A 21,865-nucleotide genomic window follows, 5' to 3' on the forward strand; every position below is an offset into this window, starting at 1 on the left:
ATTTTGTAAAAAAAATTCTTAAAGAGAATACTCTGTTAAGTTTAACGTACACATTTTTATTGTTTAAAGTTTCAGTGGTGAGCGTTCGATCAGTTTCGCGAGTCCCCGTATTTTCACGCGAAGTCTATTGAAAAGTGTCTCGATTGTTAGTGGGAATCAGGCCTTAAACAAATGATTAGACGGCCATTTCGGTTCGAAAGTATCGACGGACCGAAGGGTGCCGGTTGTTCACGGATCAGGCAGCATTTGACAAAAATGAGAGCTCGCCGGTTTTTACCGGACGGCAAAAATGCTTGAGTTTCATGGTCGAATGCGCGACAAGTCGCGAGCAAGCTAGCAAATCGGGACAATAGTCGGCGCGCTTCGTCCGACGATCATTTTACGTAATCGCTGTAACGCCGATTGTCGCCTGTAAATATTACTTTCTACCGCATTCCGTGTCACCGATCCGCAGTGCTTTTTTCGGCCCTCCGATTGGGCTCTCTTGCCAGCCGACCGATTTCTTCTGCCGTCCTCAGGCGATCGGTGACGCTCGAAAGGCGAGAAACTCACAAGGAACGTTCGTGAACAGTCCGGCTTCGATTTTTATGAAACTTCATACACTTATAAAGCAGCCAAAAATAATCGACACGTATTTTTTTTTAGCTGCGGTAACTCGAGTTTAAGGGGTGAAACCACCCCTTGGAGTTTTGACTCGAGACGGCTATCTCGAAAACGGAAAGACATAGGAAAAAATTGTTAATGGGCGAGGTTAATGGTTTCTTATGTACAATAACATGGTGTTAAAAAATTTAACAAAATACAATTTGTTTATCACAAAAACAAATTTATTAACTTAATTTTTCATTTTATTGAAATTTTCATAATGACAACAAATGACGAGCATTTTATTCCAAATCCATTGGTATGTAATATTTTAAAATTGCCTCCTACAGTTTTGCAGATTTTTATGATTTACATCTTGCGCGCACATCCACTATGCTAGTAGCCGTTCTAACTTTTATTTTAATGAAGCACTGTAGGCTTGCACTAAATTATACAGTAACAAGAAACAAGTAACAATAACAGTGACAAGTTTCTTAACAGCAATGAAAAGATTAATTGTTTTTATTACCCTCCTATGACATCGTGGCAAAGGTGGAGCGATTTATAAATTATAAATACATACAGTGTGTATAGCAATTACTCTATGTAGTTTCGATAATAGTGGTACTCGTCGAAAAAATGTTTGAAACATAAAGATTTCTTACACCATGCGCATTTAATTATTGCCACGTCACCACAATTATGGCATCTTGATTCATTTTTAACAGAATAGCAGTACTCAACAGGATTCTGGAATGCATTTGGTTTTTCATCTATACAAGGTATTTGGCCACCCCTGGAAAAAATTTTAATGGGAGATTCTGGAGGCCTAAATAAGACGGAAATCAGGAATACTAATTTTTTGATGGAGGCTTCGTTAAAAAGTTATTAATGTTTAAAGCTTCGCCCGTACTGAATTTTTTTTTAGAAAGTGGGTATGATTTTGGAAGTAGGTCCATTCACCAAAAATTATCGTAATTGACCCCCGCAACTGAAAGTAATTTTTTTAGAACAATTTGAAAAATTTTTTTTTCGTCGAAAAATTTAGGCACCTACCCCCTGTCGATTTTCTTTAAAACTTCGTTTTTGATTTTTAATAATTTCGCTGGACGTCCTACAGAAAAGTTGTTTAATACTTTGTTGTAGGTACCTATGGGCTCTACATCAGAAAAAAGTTTCATTGAAATATATTCACTATTGTAGAAGTTATGGCTGTTTGAAAATTACGCCTTTTTTTATAGGGGTTTTCTAACATTACGGGGCCAAGGAACAACCTTTCCAATATTATTACAATTGTTACATATTCTATACTAAAATACGCGGCGTTTGGCTTTTTGAACATTAAAATCGTCCAATCCGTTCAGAAGTTATGGGGTTTTAAAGATTCGAATGAAAATTCGGGCAGACATTTCTGGTCAGAAATTATATATTCGGTAAAGAATTTTTTTCTCCAAAGTAAGTAGGATTTCGGAGGTATGACTATTCACCAAATATGATTGCAATTAACCCCTGCAACCGAAAATAATTTTTCCAGAACGATTTGTAACTGTTCAATTTCGACGAAAAATTTAGACACCTACCCCCTGTCGATTTTCCTTAAAAATTCCTTTTTGATTTTTAATAATTTCGCTTGACGTCCTACAGAAAAGTTGTCTAATACTTTTTTATAGGTATCTATGGGCTCTACTTCAGAAAAAAGTTTCATTGAAATATATTCACTATTATAGGAGTTATGGCTGTTTAAAAATTGGACCACTTCTATGGGGTTTTTCACATTTTACGGAATCAAGGAGCAACTTTTTGATTATTTTTAGAATTTCTACATATTGTCTACTAAAATACGCGTTGATTGCTTTTTTAAACATAAAAATCCTTCAATCCGTTCAGAAGTTATGACGTTTTAAAGATATGCATGAAATTTCAGGGAAACATTTCTGGCCTCACATTAGATTTTCGGTAAACAATTTTTTTCTCGAAAATGCGTAGGATTTCGGAGGTATGTCTAATGATCAAAAATGATTATAATTGATCCCTGTAACTACATATAATTTTTTTAGTATGATTTGACATTTTTTAATTTGGTCTAAAAATTTCAGTACCTACTCGAATTTTTATCTCGAAAGTGGGTAGGATTTCAGGGGTATGTCTATTCACCAAAAATGATTGTAATTAACCCCTGCAACCGAAAATAATTTTTCCAGAATAATTTAACATTTTTTAATTTATTTTTGTTAACTTTTTAACAAAGCCTCCATCAACAAATTAGTATTCTTGATTTCCGTTTTATTTTAGCCTCCAGAATCTCCCATTAAAATTTTTCGCAGGGGTGGCCGAATACCCTGTACAGATGAAAAACCAAATGCATCCAGAATTCTGTTGAGTACTGCTATTCTGTTAAAAATGAATCACGATGCCATATTTGTGGTGACGTGGCAATAATTAAATGCGCATGGTGTAATAAATCTTTATGTTTCAAACATTTTTTCGACGAGTACCACTATTATCGAAACTACATAGAGTAATTGCCATACACACTGTATGTATTTATAATTTATAAATCGCTTCACCTTTGCCATTATGTCATAGGAGGGTAATAAAAACAATTAATCTTTTCATTGCTGTTAAGAAACTTGTCACTGTTATTGTTACTTGTTTCTTGTTATTGTATAATTTAGTGCAAGCCTACAGTGCTTCATTAAAATCAAAGTTAGAACGGCTGCTACCATAGTGGATGTGCGCTCAAGATGTAAATCATAAAAATCTGCAAAACTGTAGGAGGCAATTTTAAAATATTACATACCAATGGATTTGGAATAAAATGCTCGTCATTTGTTGTCATTATGAAAATTTCAATAAAATGAAAAATTAAGTTAATAAATTTGTTTTTGTTATAAACAAATTGTATTTTGTTAAATTTTTTAACACCATGTTATTGTACATAAGAAACCATTAACCTCGCCCATTAACAATTTTTTCGTATGTCTTTCCATTTTCGAGATAGCCGTTTCGAGGCAAAACTTCAAGGGGTGGTTTCACCCCTAAAACTCGAGTTACCGCAGCTAAAAAAAATACGTGTCGATTATTTTTGGCTGCTTTATAAGTGTACGAAGTTTCATCAAAATCGAAGCTGGACCGTTCGCGAACGTTCCTTGTTAATTAGACAGCTCTTTTGTCTTTGGGACCTCTTCTTTCGGTAACGTGACGAAAGCGTATCCTTACGAAACACACAATTGTCAATTTCGGAACAGAAGAACTCGAAAAACTGAATTATCGCGAGCTTAGATAATTATAGCTTCTGCTAGAAATTTCTGCTACCAAATTTCGCGTAAAATGTACTTATTCGATCAAAATAATTTCAATTATTATAACTATAGAAGTCAATATTACCATGAACATTAGAAAAGTTAACTGCAGAAATTTATTTGAAATTACAATAAAACTTCATGCTCATTTTGTATAATAACGTGTTTTATTGTACCAAACTAGTAAACATTAAGAAATTAAAATTAATCGACTAAAAGAAATTACAAACACGAGTATGCATTGAGTACGAATAGGAAGCACAACCGTATGCTGCTATTAGCCTAATCTTGAGAACCAGAAGAAAAGAAAGTGAAATGGGAAAGATGAAAGGAAGACAAATAAAGTAATAAAATAATGCACGCTAAAGGTGAGAGAAATATGACGAGATAAGCATCTTAGAATGAAATTCCGAGGGAAAAGTTAGAAAAGGAAAACAGAATCAGCGACAGAATAATGAAGAGTTATCATTCGTAATAATGCTCGGCGATGAAAGCGGTAACTGCACGCCTGAAGGAGTTAGAGGTTTCGAACGAGCGAATCGTGGAGAGAGGGGGTGTCAATGACAGTAGTTAGCGTAAGAATTGTGGTATTTGGATGTATGATAAATGGGATAGGATAGGTTGTCGCATCCAGTGGAAAAGAATTTATCGCAGTAATGATCATGATTTATAAGGAGAAGATCACGCGTACCGGTGGACAAAATTATAGAACATACCACTCAACCGTCATTAAGAGGTTAGGTAACTCCAGCGGTATGGAAAAGGCAATTTTTTAAGAAAAAGTAAGCAGTCAATTATCCTGAGACTTTGCACTGTATTTAGGTATAAGAAATATTGAAAAATACCCTTGGAAATGTTTAATAAAATATTTACACTTCATTTTTTGATGCCTAACTGGTGTGCAGGATTATGGTAAAATGGTTGTCGAAATATTCCATTAACTATGATAAAAGTCCTTAGCATTGACGATGAGACATTTCAATTTGTAGAAAAATGAACAATATGGCAGATATTTGAAACCTAAAATCGAATTTTTTATTACTAATATCTTGCAGAATTATTAGACAATTTTTAAGAAAAGGGATCGTCAATGCTTAATAAGTATAATAGTAAAGATAACTGTAAATTTTCAAAGCAATTGATTAATTAGAACTGGAGTAATTCTGCACACCGTTTTGTGAAACATTTTAAGAATCTTAAAAACTCATAAAAGCCCAAAATGATAAAAGTGGATTACTTTTTAAAAATAATTAATAAATGCTCATGAATTATTTAATTAAAATTATTGTTTCGAACAAAACTCGTAGTTTTTTATTGCTTTAAGTCATTTATAGGACATTCAGTTAATTTTGAAAATGGTCCAAGTAAATTCAAACTTTAAAACCAACATTTTCATATGAAATTCACACAAAATTTCATATTTATGACAAGTTTCCATTAATCAAGACTAATAAAATTCTAAATTAAAATGTTGCAAAATATTTTTCAATTTATCCAAATGCAATTCATTAAATATTTCGAAACAAGAAATATATGACTTGGACCACTTTCGTAATTATGGGCACAATTGTGATTTCACCTAATTTCACGAGATTTCGAGCGATTTTGCTCAACCCCTTGCCATACAATGGCGTGTCTGACTCGTGACAAGTTTCACAATTACGAGGCCACTCGCTCGTAGTCAAGTCTTATAAATTAAAATCAACACGTTTTTACATTCACGAGGTATTCGTAAAACAACTCTGCATTTTTCGTGACAAGTTTCCATTAATCAAGACTAATAAAATTCTAAATTAAAATGTTGCAAAATATTTTTCAATTTATCTAGATGCAATTCATTAAATATCTCGAAACAAGAAATGAATGACTTGGACCACTTTCGTAATTATGGGCACAATTGTGATTTCAACTAATTTCACGAGATTTCGAGCGATTTTGCTCAACCCCTTGCCATACAATGGCGTGTCTGACTCGTGACAAGTTTCACAATTACGAGGCCACTCGCTCGTCGTCAAGTCTTATAAATTAAAATCAACACGTTTTTACATTCACGAGGTATTCGTAAAACAACTCTGCACTTTTCATGACCATTCCTTGTACGAGCAAATGTAAATAAAATTAAATAGTATACGTTTGAAAAATTATTTGAAATGAAATCGTAAGTCGAGGGGTCAATTGCAATTTTCAATTTTGTGGAAATGTTTAAAAAATGTTTATAATTAAGTCTACACGGCGCCATGTTCCCGAGCCACTTCATTTTTTGATGCCTAACTGGTGTGCAAACATTTCAATTTGTAGAAAAATGAACAATATGGCAGATATTTGAAACCTAAAATCGAATTTTTTATTACTAATATCTTGCAGAATTATTAGACAATTTTTAAGAAAAGGGATCGTCAATGCTTATTAAGTATAATAGTAAAGATAACTGTAAATTTTCAAAGCAATTGATTAATTAGAACTGGAGTAATTCTGCATACCGTTTTGTGAAACATTTTAAGAATCTTAAAAACTCATAAAAACCTAAAATGATAAAAGTGGATTACTTTTTAAAAATAATTAATAAATGCTCATGAATTATTTAATTAAAATTATTGTTTCGAACAAAACTCGTAGTTTTTTATTACTTTAAGTCAATTTAAGTTAATTCAAACTTTAAAACCAACATTTTCATATGAAATTCACACAAAATTTCATATTTATGACAAGTTTCCATTAATCAAGACTAATAAAATTCTAAATTAAAATGTTGCAAAATATTTTTTAATTTCTCCAAATGCAATTCATTAAATATCTCGAAACAAGAAATATATGACTTGGACCACTTTCGTAATTATGGGCACAATTGTGATTTCAACTAATTTCACGAGATTTCGAGCGATTTTGCTCAACCCCTTGCCATACAATGGCGTGTCTGACTCGCGACAAGTTTCACAATTACGAGGCCACTCGCTCGTCGTCAAGTCTTATAAATTAAAATCAACACGTTTTTACATTCACGAAGTATTCGTAAAACAACTCTGCACTTTTCGTGATCATTCCTTGTACGAGCAAATGTGAGTAAAATTAAATAGTATACGTTTGAAAAATTATTTGAAATGAAATCGTAAGTCGAGGGGTCAATTGCAATTTTCAATTTTGTGGAAATTTCGCTGTTGGAACACCTTCGAGCGAATAAACAACACGAAAATTTACAGTATAGAGAGAGAGAGAGGAAGGATTGAATAGCCATCGGTATGGAAGATCCAGAGTCGAAGGAAGTGGAGTGAAGTGGAGTGGAGAAGTCGGAGGCCTGTTATTAGCGCGAGGTTTATGCTCTTTCGAGTTTTTGCTGGTGGCCCCGGAGACGATGGGAGAAGGAGATGACCACAGCCTCGCAATATAAATACGCTTAATAGTTTAAGCACACTGCCGGAGCCCAGGCATATGCTAACCAGCCATAACTACGGCTTTACTACTTTCGGTCCGGCGAACGAACCGGCCAACCTGCTCGCGGAGTGTCTGACTTTGGAAACATCTCCCTCTTTCTCTCTCTTTGTCCACTTCGAAAACGGTTAGACCTCGTAAAACGGTTCCTTTCTCGCTGGCTGCCGTAATCTCCTTCAATTGCTACGGGATCACTGTCATTGTCAGCAACTACGATCGGAGTACGCGGTTTAACCCTTTAGTAATTTAATACGATGAAAGATGCTGGTTCACGTAGGAAGAGTTGTTTACACAACAAATAATGCTGGTACATGCTTGGTAAATCTCTTAATAAATTACAGTCGGTCACGAAAATATTCCCACACCACTATAGTTCGTACTTCAGAAATTTAAACAATGAGAACAAAAAGAGGTTCCACGTATGTTACTATGCAGTGTGTAGTTTACAAAAATATAAGAAATATGGAAAGTACGCTCACTTTCATGTCACTGAAATATTCGGACACTGGCTATACTTGCCAAGTTTCTAGGTTCCAGAAACTGACTGAAACACTGTTAGTAAACATATCATTCATACTATGTACGAAGTATATTGTAGATTGAATATTTGTCAGTCTTGTTCAAAATTTGGGGGAAAGGGGTCGGAAAAGTAAGAATACATTTGATATGCGACAATTAGTAATTTTTCACGTTAACGATAAGCAATTCAGAAAATCTCAGGGGTTATTCTGGGGAAATTACAAACTCCCCCCACCCTGAAATTACTTGTAATAACGTAAAATTTCGAGGAATGAAATGAATCCGAATAACATTTAAGTCAAATTAGAAAATTCATTAAAAATGGAAAGAATGCCATTTTTAACGAATTTTCAGTGCAACGTGTTTTTGCGTGCTCTTTATCGTTGGCTATATTGCACTGCGAAATAAAGTTTTGTCTGAGACTTACAATTATACAAAGTGGAATGGGAGATTCTGGAGGCCAAAATAAGACGAAAATCAAGAATACCAATTTTTTGATGGAGGCTTCGTTAAAAAGTTATTAACGTTTAAATTTTCGTCCGTACTAAATTTTTTTCTCGAAAATGCGCAAGATTTCGGTGGTAGTCTATTCACCAAAAATGATTGAAATTGACCCTTGCAATGGAAAATAATTTTTCCAGAATGATTTGAAAGTTTTCAATTTTGTCAAAAAATTTGTCCACTTGCTGAATTTTTTTCTCGAAAATGGTTAGGATTTCGGGGGTATGACTATTCACCATAAATGATTGTAATTGACCCCTGCAGTGGAAAATAATTTTCCCAGAACGATTTGAAATATATTTTTTTCGTCGAAAAATTTAGACACCTACCCCCTGTCGATTTTTCTTAAAAATTCCTTTTTCATTTTTAGTAATTTCATTTGACGCCCCACAAAAAAATTGTGTAATACTTTTTTGTAGGTACCCATGAGCTCTACTTTAGAAAAAAGATTCATTGAAATATATTCACTATTGTAGGAGTTATGGTTGTTTGATAATTGAACCATTTTTATGGAGTTTTTCTCATTTTACGGGTTTAAGGAGCAATTTTTCGAATATTTTTGGAATGTTTACATATTCTCGATCAAAATACGCATCGTTTGCATTTTCAAACTTTAAAATCGTCCAATCCGTTCAGAAGTTACGATGTTTTAAAAATATGCATGAAATTTCGAGGAAGCATTTCTGGCCAGAAATTATATTTTCGGTAAGGAATTTTTTTCTTGAAGCTGGATAGGATTTTGGGGTTATGTCTATTCACCAAAAATTATTGTAACTGACCCCCGCAACTGAAAGTAATTTTTTTAGAACAATTTGAAAAATTTTTTTTTCGCCGAGAAATTTAGGCACCTACCCCCTGTCGATTTTTCTTAAAAATTCCTTTTTCATTTTTAGTAATTTCATTTCACGCCCTACAAAAAAGTTGTGTAATACTTTTTTGTAGGTACCCATGAGCTCTACTTTAGAAAAAAGTTTCATTGAAATATATTCACTGTTGTAGGAGTTATGGCTGTTTGATAATGGCTGATTGAAAATTATTTTTTATGGGGTTTTTCTCACTTTACGGGGTTAAGGAGCAATTTTTCGAATATTTTTGGAATTTCTACATATTCCCGATCAAAATACGCGTCGTTTGCATTTTGAAACTTTAAAATCGTCCAATCCGTTCAGAAGTTATGACGTTTTAAAGATTCGCATGAAAATTCGGGCAGACATTTCTGGCCAGAAATTATATTTTCGGTAAGGAATTTTTTTCTCGAAACTGAGTAGGATTACGGGGGCTATGTCTGTTGACCAAAAATGCTTGCAATTGACCCCTGCAACTAAAAATAATTTTTCCAAGACAATTCAAAAGTATTTTTTTCACCCAAAACTTTCAACAATTACTCGAATTTTTTTCTCAAAAATGGGTAGGATTTCGGAAGTATGTGTATTCACCAAAAATGATTGTAATTGACCCCCGCTACCGAAAATAATTTTTCCAGGTCGATTTGAAATTTTTTAATTTAATTGTTAATAACTTTTTAACGAAGCCTCCATCAAGAAATTGGTATTCTTGATTTTCGTCTTATTTTGGCCTCTAGAATCCCCCATTAAAATTTTTCCCAGAGGTGGCCGAACACCCTGTATAAAGTGTAGATAAAAAAAATCTCTTTAATTATTTCGCAAAAAATCTATTCGCCCAAGAAACACAATCTTGTAAAAATGCTTTGCTTCGTGTGACGTTAAAGTCAATGTAATGAAAACTGTAAATTTCAATAGACCCCGAGCAATCGGAGCGTTCGTGAAACAAAAAGTACCTGAATCTTCAAATGATCTACACTCACCATTAATTTGAGCTCCTTCAACGTGATCTCCGAAGAAACTTTGAGTTCATGAGATCCCTTCAAGTTCCTCCGAGTTCTCGACGGCCTCACGTTTTCTATCTTGGCTCTCTTTGCAGCCACCTGCTGTAAAATAGACAAAATTATACTCCTCGGGAACCTGTCCAGCTATTTTGTTTGGAATAAACAAAAGTTCAAACTCATATTGTCCCACGACATCTACCAATCTTCAACTATTTTTAATTATTTAACATTTCATTTCTTCTGATTCCAAATTAATGATCGAACGCAAAAATTGTCTTAATAACATAACGAACAAGCTATTAAATTATTAAGAAAATTCCTCTCAGAAATATCAAGAAAATGCCGATTCTTGGCCCCAAAAAGAATTTTTATTAACTTCTCTTTGTTCAAATTGAATCCATAAACGATCAAACAAATCAAATGTTTTGAATGCATAATTCGATATAGTGAAATTTAATTTTTGTTAAATATAGCGTTTTCATTTTAAGCGTCGGAAACGGTAGTTTCATTTACTACGTATACAATACAGAAATTTAAGCCCTTTATTTTGGAAATGGCGTAAGTCCATTTATGTTCGAATCGAGATATCGAAGGGTTTGCGTTGGATTAAATTTAAAAATATGGGCAACAGATGACATAGTAGAATAATGTTTTTAGATTTCTAAGAGTGTCACATTTATTATCCCAATTAGCATGATTAACATTATTTAAGAAACATGTTTTTGATGGCTATGATTGAACTTACGCCACTTTAAAAATCAATGAAATGACGTTTTCAATTCTCAAGGATGCACAAGTCCAGAGGGAAAGTAAATTTCCCTTGAAATAAAACTATATGTATACACTTTTGTGTTATAAAATCAAAAAAATATTCAACTTTTATTCTTTGTTAAATAATATTTACATTAAAATTAATATTGTTTTATTAATTATTATTTTAATTTTTAGATTCACTCTCTGTTGATGAATATGTTTCTATAATTCTTCTTCTTTTTCGAATATTTCCAAAATTAGAATGAGTAATTGTTAGATCATCTTCACTTTCTGATTCCAAAAATCTTTTTTTGCTAGTAATTCGCATGGGTATAATTTCTGTACATAACAAAGAAAAAAACAAATTTCCTTCAAATTTTTAATAATAATTACTACGTGAACATGTGTAGGGCAGTTATTTTAATTACCTGCGCCACTATCTTGAAGGTGAACATTTTCCAACAAGTTATAATATTACAAGTAAAGCACAAATTAAGCAATCCGAATTTTAAAAAAACTGTAGAAAAAAGTAAAAATACTCAGCAAGTGAAACAACATTGTTCATCACTCTGGTTTTCAACGCAGACAGGCGATGTTTTGTGTTTATAACAAATTCATTGCACATTGATAATTCAACTGCTACTTTGATAACGCTATGCAATAAAATAAACAAGCTGGAATCTCTAAAAATTGTATTGCATATTTTCCATATCCATTTGAAACTCTCAGAATGGGACTTACGCCACTTTCAAAATAAACTTTCTCATCACTTCATTAACGAGCAAATTTTCATGTTACAAAATCTTAATGATTTTAAATATATTAGTAACAAGTTGCTTCAGAATGAAAAGATCATGTAAAAATGTAACTATTAAGGTAGCTAACTCGACTTTTTTGGAGAATGGACTTTTCCAAACCACCTTTCAAAATAAACTTTTTCATCACTTCATTAACGAGCAAATTTTCATGTTAGAAAATCTTAATGATTTCAACAAATTGCTTCATAATGAAAAGATCATGTAAAAAACTATTAAGATAGCTGTTATGAATGTTAGAAAATCTTAATGATTTCAACAAATTGCTTCAGAATGAAAAGATCATGTAAAAAACTATTAAGATAGCTAACTCGATTTTTTTTGGAAAATGGACTTACGCTACTTTCAAAATGAACGGCTCATTTATCGAATGACTCGATGCGTAACCAATATCCTCGAAGAATTTAACATTTATCCACGGGATAAATGGTTCCGTAAGATCGTGGTTATTAGGTACTTGTGTAATTTCTAGCGCCTTGGAGTTGCTGTGAACCGAAGGCGAACGAAAGGAAACTAATTCGAAGACGAAGAGTGGGAAGCAGGTGGCCTTAAGGATCGACCCGTGGAAACGTAATGACGATTATTATCGTGAAATGAATGAGATTGGGCCAATCTCCTTATCGGCCGACATCAATCTGAATCGGTCGACCGGTTCCAGGACAGTCGGTGACTCGGCACGCTGGCCCATTAACAAAACTCCCTTGTCGCTGCCCCCGACGTCGGCCAATTCATGTAATTTCGTGTCGATTCGATCTCAAAATGGCGGATTTTTATATACACTCTTTTTTCTCTTACTGACCTCCACGTCGCTTTCCGTCTTCGGATCCTCGTTTTCTTCCACGCACTTTACATAAATCGTCGCTCTCTCGTACTTTAGACTCTCCAGGCGTTCTTGCTCCACTCTTGCCAACATACATGCCGCACAGAGACCTGGAAAATACCAAAACAAACAAAAATTATTAAACCAACTACTACGTTTACCCGTTATTCGCCAGAAAATTACGTTTCTCATATTGGATTGCTCCACAATTTCAGTTTTTATTTTATATTAAAGGCAACTCGTAGTATTTGACTATGGGTTATGAATAGTATTTACGTTAACGCGCAACATTTTAGTGAAATAATGACTAAAATGCACAGGATGTTCACGCAATTGCTAGCCAGTGATTTTTTCGAAAACTATTGTGATTAGAAAAAAATGAGAGAGAAAAGAATTTTATAGTTTTTTATGGCAAATAGGACAACGAGGAAGATACGAAAACAAAGAAAAATGAATAATCCAACTACTATGTTTACCCGTTATTCGCCAGAAAATTATGTTTCTCATATTGGATTGGTCCATAATTTCGGTTTTTATTTTATATTATACGCAACTCGTAGTATTTGACTATCGGTTATGAATAGTATTTACGTTAACGCACATCATTTTAGTGAAATAATGACTAAAATGCACAGGATGTTCACGCAATTGCTAGCCAGTGATTTTTTCGAAAACTATTGTGATTAGAAAAAAATGAACGGGGAAAAGTTTTGTAGCTTTTCATGATCAATAGGACAATGAGGAAAATACCAAAACAAACAAAAATTATTAAACCAACTACTACGTTTACCCGTTATTCGCCAGAAAAATACGTTTCTCATATTGGATTGGTCCATAATTTCGGTTTTTATTTTATATTATACGCAACTCATAGTATTTGACTATCGGTTATGAATAGTATTTACGTTAACGCGCATCATTTTAGTGAAATAATGACTAAAATGCACAGGATGTTCACGCTATTACTAGCCAGTTTCGAAAACTATTGTGATTAGGAAAAAATGAGAGAGAAAAGAATTTTATAGTTTTTTATGGCAAATAGGACAACAAGGAAGGTACGAAAACAAAGAAAAATGAATAAACCAACTACTATGTTTACCCGTTATTCGCCAAAAAATTACTTTTTTTATATTCGATTGGTCCACAATTTCGGTTTTTATTTTATATTAAACGCAACTCATAGTATTTGACTATTGGTTATGAATAGTATTTACGTTAACGCGCATCATTTTAGTGAAATAATGACTAAAATGCACAGGATGTTCACGCTATTACTAGCCAGTTTCGAAAACTATTGTGATTAGAAAAAAATGAGAGGGGAAAAAGTTTTGTAGCTTTTTATGACAACGAGGAAGATACGAAAACAAAGAAAAATGAATAAACCAACTACTATGTTTACCCGTTATTCGCCAGAAAATTACTTTTTTTATATTGGATTGGTCCACAATTTCGGTTTTTATTTTATATTATACGCAACTCATAGTATTTGACTATTGGTTATGAGTAGTATTTACGTTAACGCACATCATTTTAGTGAAATAATGACTAAAATGCACAGGATGTTCACGCTACTGCTAGCCAGTTTCGAAAACTATTGTGATTAGAAAAAAATGAGAGAGAAAAGAGTTTTATAGTTTTTTATGGCAAATAGGACAGCGTATAACAATTTTGCATATTTATATTATGATGTGAGAAATGAAGGCGACCTTTAATTTTTTTAATAGAATGCCATATATTTTTTTATTTGACGACCTTCGAAGTTATAGAAAATCAGGAATAAAAGAAGTCTGAATATTTCATAACATTGTGTTATTAGAACTTTATATTAACACTAGATTTACGGACTGAACCAATTTGAATCATTAAAAATTTTATTACTATATACAGGGTGCTTAGCCAACCCTGGGAAAAATTTTAATGGAAGTTTCTAGAAGCCAAAATAAGACGAAAATCAAGAATACCATGTATTCCATATCTTCCATTTGTTGATGGAGGCTTCGTTAAAAAGTTATTAACAATTAAATTCAAAAATTTCAAATAGTTCTGGAAAAATTATTTTTGGTTGCAGGCGTCAATTATAAGCATTTTTGGTGGATAGACATATCCTTCAAATCCTACCCACTTTCGAGAAAAAAATTCGCATAGGTGCTGAAATTTTTTGACAAAATTGAAAACTTTCAAATCGTTCTGGAAAAATTATTTTTGGTTGCAGGGGTTAATTATAAGCATTTTTGGTGGAAGACATATCCCTGAAATCCTACCCACTTCCGAGAAAAAAATTCGCATAGGTGCTGAAATTTTTTGACAAAATTGAAAACTTTCAAATCGTTCTGGAAAAATTATTTTCCATTGCAGGGGACAATTTCAATCATTTTTAGTGAATAGTCCTACCACCGAAATCCTACCCACTTCCGAGAAAAAAATTCGCATAGGTGCTGAAATTTTTTGACAAAATTGAAAACTTTCAAATCGTTCTGGAAAAATTATTTTCCATTGCAGGGGTCAATTTCATTCATTTTTGGTGAATAGTCATACCACCGAAATCCTACCCACTTCCGAGAAAAAAATTCGCATAGGTGCTGAAATTTTTTGACAAAATTGAAAACTTTCAAATCGTTCTGGAAAAATTATTTTCCATTGCAGGGGTCAATTTCATTCATTTTTGGTGAATAGTCATACCACCGAAATCCTACCCACTTCCGAGAAAAAAATTTAGTTCGGACGGAAATTTAAACATTAATAACTTTTTAACGAAGCCTCCATCAACAAATTGGTATTCTTGATTTTCGTCTTTTTTTGGCCTCTAGAATCCTCCATTACAATTTTTCCCAGGGATGACCGATCACCCTGTATTATTTGTCGTTTAAAGTTGTAATAGCGAGCATTCGAATATTTTCGTGAGTCACTCAACCGCGTTATCAATTTTGGAAACTATAACGACGACTCGACGTTTTTTTCGATAGAAATATCTCATTCCTAGGTCCATCCATTTTTTCACTTGTTTAAAGAAACGTAAATAGTTAGTTTAAAATTAGAACGATTCACAGCGATACGACGCGGCGACAGAGTTAAAAAGACTTGAAAAGGGGCTCCTTCAGGGTGGCTGCTGATTCTCAGTCATCCCTACGCATCCCTGATTAGCTTAGGTTCCTCGTATTTCCGATTAAACTCGATAGCAAACGATCCTATCGTGCACCCTCGTGCAGCTCTGTAATTGGAGGTCCAAGGGTGGACATTTGAATTCATTTCGAGTAGCTATTCCGTCGACCTGTCCCTTCGTGCTTACCGGAAATAGCGTCGCGGTAAACTAATTATTTTGTTTCTTGTTATTTTCCCGCAATCGGCTTCTTCGCCGGCTCTGTTCAGCGAACGCATCGCGCGAAGATTACCTGCGCAATTTCGTTCGCGAAAATTTACCGGCCAAGGGTGAAACGAAGATCGTAAATTCCGGCCGAATTTCCTCAACTCATTAGTAGTTCGGACTCTCTTTGCCTAATCGAGGAGTTCATTGAAACGATGCAGCCACCGTGATTAGGGATTCACTGGTCAGAATTTGAATTCGATGAGGGTTGAATCACCGTTTCGATTTTCTCTCGGTAAAAGTAACGTTACAATGTGCTAGAGACACTGGAAATTACTATGGGAAATTTTTTTCCATTACATCATATTTTAATTAGATCGTAATTCAGTTAATTCAATTTCTAATTATTTCAGTAGTGAGTGTAATTGAATTATAACGGTCTGAATTGTATCTCACAACTCCAAAGAACCGAGACTAATCAATTTATATGTTTATCTGTGATGTGTAGGTATATTTTGAAATTTTTTAAAAGTGATTCTCTTTGCATTTTTAAAAAATTTAACACTTTAAGAACACTGTATTTAAATAGTTGGGTAAGTGTATCATTCTAAGAATGTTTAATTGCGTCTAAGAAACATCTCTGAGAACTACTGCAGAATAGTAGAAAATTGATAATCAAAATTCTTAGGATATGCAAATAGTATCGAAGAAAAAGATTTTTAATAGCAAAAAATGCTTTTATGAAATACAAATGATGAAATAATACCTCATATCTGTACGTTTTATTATTTAAGATATCCAATAAATTAAAGTACAAGCAAGAAAATTTTGATTTTCCTATACTTCTCACAGTAAAAATCCTTTTGAAACGTACAAATTAAGATACAGATATAATTTTCTGAAGCAACTTTATTATCTCGTTTTCTTGCATTTAGTCCTTTTAAATTACTAGTTTGATATAAACTTTATAACGTTCGTATGAAATTGAAATAAATATGCAATAAGCAAAATTGTACGAGGAAGCAAATTTTGAAGATAAACGTGTTTAAAATTGAAGGACTCGTGTCTAAATTTTTCGACGAAAAAAAAATTTTCAAATCGTTCTGGAAAAATTATTTTCAGTTGCGAGGGTCAATTACAATAATTTTTTGTGAATAGACATAACCTCTAAAATCCTATCCAGCATTAAGGAAAAAATTCCTTACCGAAAATATAATTTCAGGCCAAAAATGCTTCCGGTAAATTTCATGCAAATTTTTAAAACGTCATAACTTCTGAACGGATTGGACGATTTTAAAGTTTCAAAATGCAAACGACGCGTATTTTGATCGAGAATATGTGGAAATTCCAAAAATATTCGAAAAAATTGCTCCTTAACCCCGTAAAGTGAGAAAAACTCCATAAAAATTAATTTTCAATCAGCTATTATCAAACAGCCATAACTCCTACAATAGTGAATATATTTCAATGAAACTTTTTTCTGAAGTAGAGCCCATAGATAACTACAAAAAAGCATTAAACAACTTTTCTGTAGGACGTCAAGCGAAATTATTAAAAATCAAAACCGAATTTTTAAAGAAAATCGGCGGGGGATAGGTGCCTAAATTTTTTGACAAAAAACAAAAAAATTTCAAATCGTTCTGGAAAAATTATTTTCGGTTGCGGGGGTCAATTACAATCATTTTTGGTCATTATACATACCCTCGAAATCCAACTCAGTTTCGAGAAAAAAAATTCCTTACCGAAAATATAATTTCTGGCCAGAAATGCTTCCTCGAAATTTCATGCATATTTTTAAAACATCATAACTTCTGAACGGATTGGACGATTTTAAAGTTTCAAAATGCAAACGACGCGTATTTTGATCGAGAATATGTAGAAATTCCAAAAATATTCGAAAAAATTGCTCCTTAACCCCGTAAAGTGAGAAAAACTCCATAAAAATGGTTCAATTATCAAACAGCCATAACTCCTACAATTGTGAATATATTTCAATGAAACTTTTTTCTGAAGTAGAGCTCATGGGTACCTACAAAAAAGTATTAAACAACTTTTCTGTAGGACGTCAAGCGAAATTATTAAAAATCAAAAACAAATTTTTAAAGAAAATCGACGGGGGGTAGGTGCCTAAATTTTTTGACAAAAAACAAAAAAATTTCAAATCGTTCTGGAAAAATTATTTTCGGTTGCGGGGGTCAATTACAATCATTTTTGGTGAATAGTCATACCCCCGAAATCCTAACCATTTTCGAGAAAAAAATTCCTTACCGAAAATATAATTTCTGGCCAGAAATGTCTGCCCGAATTTTCATGCGAATCTTTAAAACGTCATAAATTCTGAACGGATTGGACGATTTTAATGTTTAAAGAAGCAAACAACGCGTATTTTAGTGTGGGATATGTGGAAATTCTAAAAATATTCGAAAAATAGCTCCTTAACCCCGTAAAGTGAGAAAAACTCCATAAAAATTAATTTTCAATCAGCCATTATCAAACAGCCATAACTCCTACAATAGTGAATATATTTCAATGAAACTTTTTTCTAAAGTAGAGCTCATGGATACCTACAAAAAAGTATTACACAACTTTTTTGTAGGGCGTGAAATGAAATTACTAAAAATGAAAAAGGAATTTTTAAGAAAAATCGACGGGGGGTAGGTGCCTAAATTATTCGACGAAATTGAAAAGTTTCAAATCGTTCTAAAAAAATTATTTCTGATTGCAGGGTCCAATTATAATAATTTTTGATCGATAGACATACCCTCGAAATCTTGCGCATTTTCGAGAAAAAAATTCAGTATGGGCGAAACTTTAAATGTTAATAACTTTTTATTAACATTTTGACCTTTAGAATCTGCCATTAAAATTTCATTCAGGGGTGGCCGAACATCCTGTATATGGAAGTTCAGGACTAAACTAATAACTCTTAAGCCATTCAACCTTCCACCTAAAGCCTCTAATATTTATTATAATTTATGAAAAAAAACAAACAATTCAATTTTACTAAAAAAATCAAGGCGATCTTAATTTTTTATTGAACAAAATAATTGTTATAATTAGAAAAATCAACATCGTTTAAAGAGATTTTGCGTTTCACTATTAATCGAATGAGAAAGAAATAGTTTTGTCACGTAGACGTGCATAGCAGTGGAGACGCAGCTTTAGAAGAGAAAAGCCAACATTATCAAATTCTGAAATCCGAATTTCTAACAGAAAATTCGTCCAACTCCCAAAGGGCCAGTTTGTTCGAACTGTTCTGAATCTTCTGGCAGCATCGAGCTCGAAACAGGTCGCTGAGCGTCAGGTCGTCGGTCGAGAGGCTCTTCTTGCAGGAGTACTGGTCGAGCAGCGCGATACCGCGGCGGTACGTCGGTAATTAGGGACTCCCCCCCTGGCAAAAGGGTGGTGGACATTCGAATTCATTCGGGGTCGGAGCGCTCCTCCGGGGTTAGCCGACAGCCCCTTTAGCGGAAAACTGTCTGAACATGACGTAACGCTCCTGAAAGCCGCTCGGATAGGAGCGGTTTCGAGCTGGTTTTTGCGCTGTACGGCCAGCAACAATGGCTGCTTCTTACCAGCGTTCTGGTCATCGTATATTATTAATTACTGTATTAATCTCGCCGGCCGTAAGCAATCTATTATACATGGGATAAGAGCCACTGAGCTAGCCTGGTGTCGTCGTCAAAATGCCTGCCCAGAGCCCTGCAACCCCCATTGGTGACTTTGTAACTTCGACGTACGATATAATCTGACCCTTGCGGGTGTTAACGAAGGATGGATTCGAAAAGGGTGTTAAAGGAATCTTGAAATTGACAACGGTGCTCGATGCATTTTATTCAAGATCTATCTTTGTGATAGATTTTCCCAAAGAAGAAAAAATAATTTGTTGAAACGGTATAAGGTGTAAGACACGGGGGCGACAAAATATATGGAAGACTTTTCTCCGCGGTCAGGGTTGTCGCACAACTAACTGCAAACCGAGAAAAACCCAGCTATACAGGGTGTTCGGCCACCCCTGGGAAAAATTTTAATGGGGGATTCTAGAGGCAAAAATAAGACGAAAATCAAGAATACTAATTTGTTGATGAAAGCTTCGTTAAACAGTTATTAACGTTTAAAGTTCTATCCGTACTGAATTTTTTTCTCGAAAATGCGCAGGATTTCGGTGGTATGTCTATTAACCAAAAATGATTGTAATTGACCCCCGCAACCGACAATAATTTTTCCAAAACGATTTGAATTTTTTTTTTCCGTCGAAAAATTTAGGCACCTAATTAGATTTTCAGTAAGGAATATTTTTCTCGAAAGTGCGTAGGAATTCGAGGGTATGTATAATGACCAAAAATGATTGTAATTGACCCCTGCAACCGAAAATAATTTTTTCAGAATGATTTCAAAAATTTTTTTTCTGTCAAAAAATTTCACACCTCGAATTTTTTTCTAGAAAGTGAGTAGAATTTCGGTGGTATATCTATTTACCAAAAATGATTGAAATTGACCCCTGCAATGGAAAATAATTTTTCCAGAACGACTTGAAATTTTTTTTCGCCGAATAATTTAGGCACTTACCCCCTCCCTGGTAGATTTTTCTTAAAAATTTGTTTTTCATTTTTAATAAATTTGTTTGACGCTCTACAGAAAAGTTGTCTAATACTTTATTGTAGGTATCCATGAGCTCTACTTCAGAAAAAAATTTCATTGAAATATATTCACTATTCTAGGAGTTATATACATTTGAAAATTGGAACATTTTTATGGGGGTTTTCTCATTTTGCGGGGTCAGGGAACAACTTTTCGAATATTTTTATAATTTCTACACATTCTACACTAAAATACGCGTCGTTTGCCTTTTTAAACATTAAAATCGTTCAATCCGTTCAGAAGTTATGACATTTTTAAGATTCGCATGAAATTTCAGGGAAGCATTTCTGGCCTTACATTAGATTTTCGGTATGGAATTTTTTTCTCGAAAAGGCGTAGGATTTCGTAGGCATGTGTAATGACCAAAAATGATTCTAATCGACCCTTGCAACAGATAATAATTTTTTTAGAACGATTTGAAATTTTTTAATTTTGTCGAATTTCAGGAGAATCGTCATTCATGGCCAGACATTGTATTTTCGGTAAAGAATTTTTTCCTCGTAAATGTGTAGGATTTCAGTGGTATATGTATTCACAAAAAATGATTGCAATTGACCCCCGCAACCGAAAATAATTTTTCCAGAACGATTTGAAATTTCTTTTTTTCGTCGAGTAATTTAGGCATCTAATTTGATTTTCGGTAAGGAATTTTTTTCTCGAAAATGTGTAGGATTTCGTCGGTATATGTAATGACCAAAAATGATTGTAATCGACCCTTACAACCGATAATAATTTTTTTAGAACGATTTGAAAAATTTTTTTTTCGCCGAGAAATTTATGCACATACCCGAATTTTTTTCTCGAAAGTGAATAGTATTTCGGGGGTCTGTGTATTCACCAATAATGATTGTAATTGATCGCCGTAGCCAAACATAATTTTTTCAGAATGATTTGAAATTTTTTAAATTAATTTATTTATAACTTTTTCACGAAACCTCAATCAAGAAATTTGTTAGGAAATGAATTTATAATCCGTTGCGCGTAATTGTATCAGGTGAAGTAATTTCATTAGTAACCAAAGTGTTATTGATAATTGATTGTCTGTTATTATTCTAGTTGGCATGATTCACATGATTTGTATTATATGGAATTTGGAATAATATATATAATATTTATTTAACTCTAAAAAAATTGATATTCTTGATTTTCGTCCTATTTTGGCCTCTAGAATCTCCCATTAGAATTTTTCCCAGGGGTGGTCGAGCACCCTATATAGGTTTCAGTTAATCGTGGAAAATCTGGGATTAAGATGTTGATATTCTATGAAGAAACTCTTCCTGTGCCAGTCATATGTTTTCGTCAGCCTTCGTGGGATACTTTCAACACTGTTCGCAATTCTACTTACTCGTAGTACCA

The 21,865-nt window shown here is 33.5% G+C and overlaps 1 protein-coding gene across 3 annotated transcripts in view; it reads right to left on the reverse strand.

Annotated features, from left to right (window-relative positions):
* The window catches only part of LOC143344907 (ubiquitin carboxyl-terminal hydrolase 48), a 281,101-nt gene that overhangs the window by 133,248 nt on the left and 125,988 nt on the right, over positions 1-21,865 (reverse strand). For 2 of the 3 annotated variants that reach the window (XM_076771515.1, XM_076771517.1), the window contains 2 exons: positions 12,547-12,677; positions 10,159-10,281 (listed from right to left, as the gene is read on the reverse strand). In XM_076771515.1, the coding sequence (XP_076627630.1) occupies positions 10,159-10,281; positions 12,547-12,677 (254 nt within the window). The remainder of the gene's footprint in view (positions 1-10,158; positions 10,282-12,546; positions 12,678-21,865) is intronic. The other variant, XM_076771516.1, reaches the window with a different exon arrangement.

This window comes from Colletes latitarsis, chromosome 8 (genome assembly GCF_051014445.1).
Source record: "Colletes latitarsis isolate SP2378_abdomen chromosome 8, iyColLati1, whole genome shotgun sequence".
NCBI classification, from domain to species: domain Eukaryota; kingdom Metazoa; phylum Arthropoda; class Insecta; order Hymenoptera; family Colletidae; genus Colletes; species Colletes latitarsis.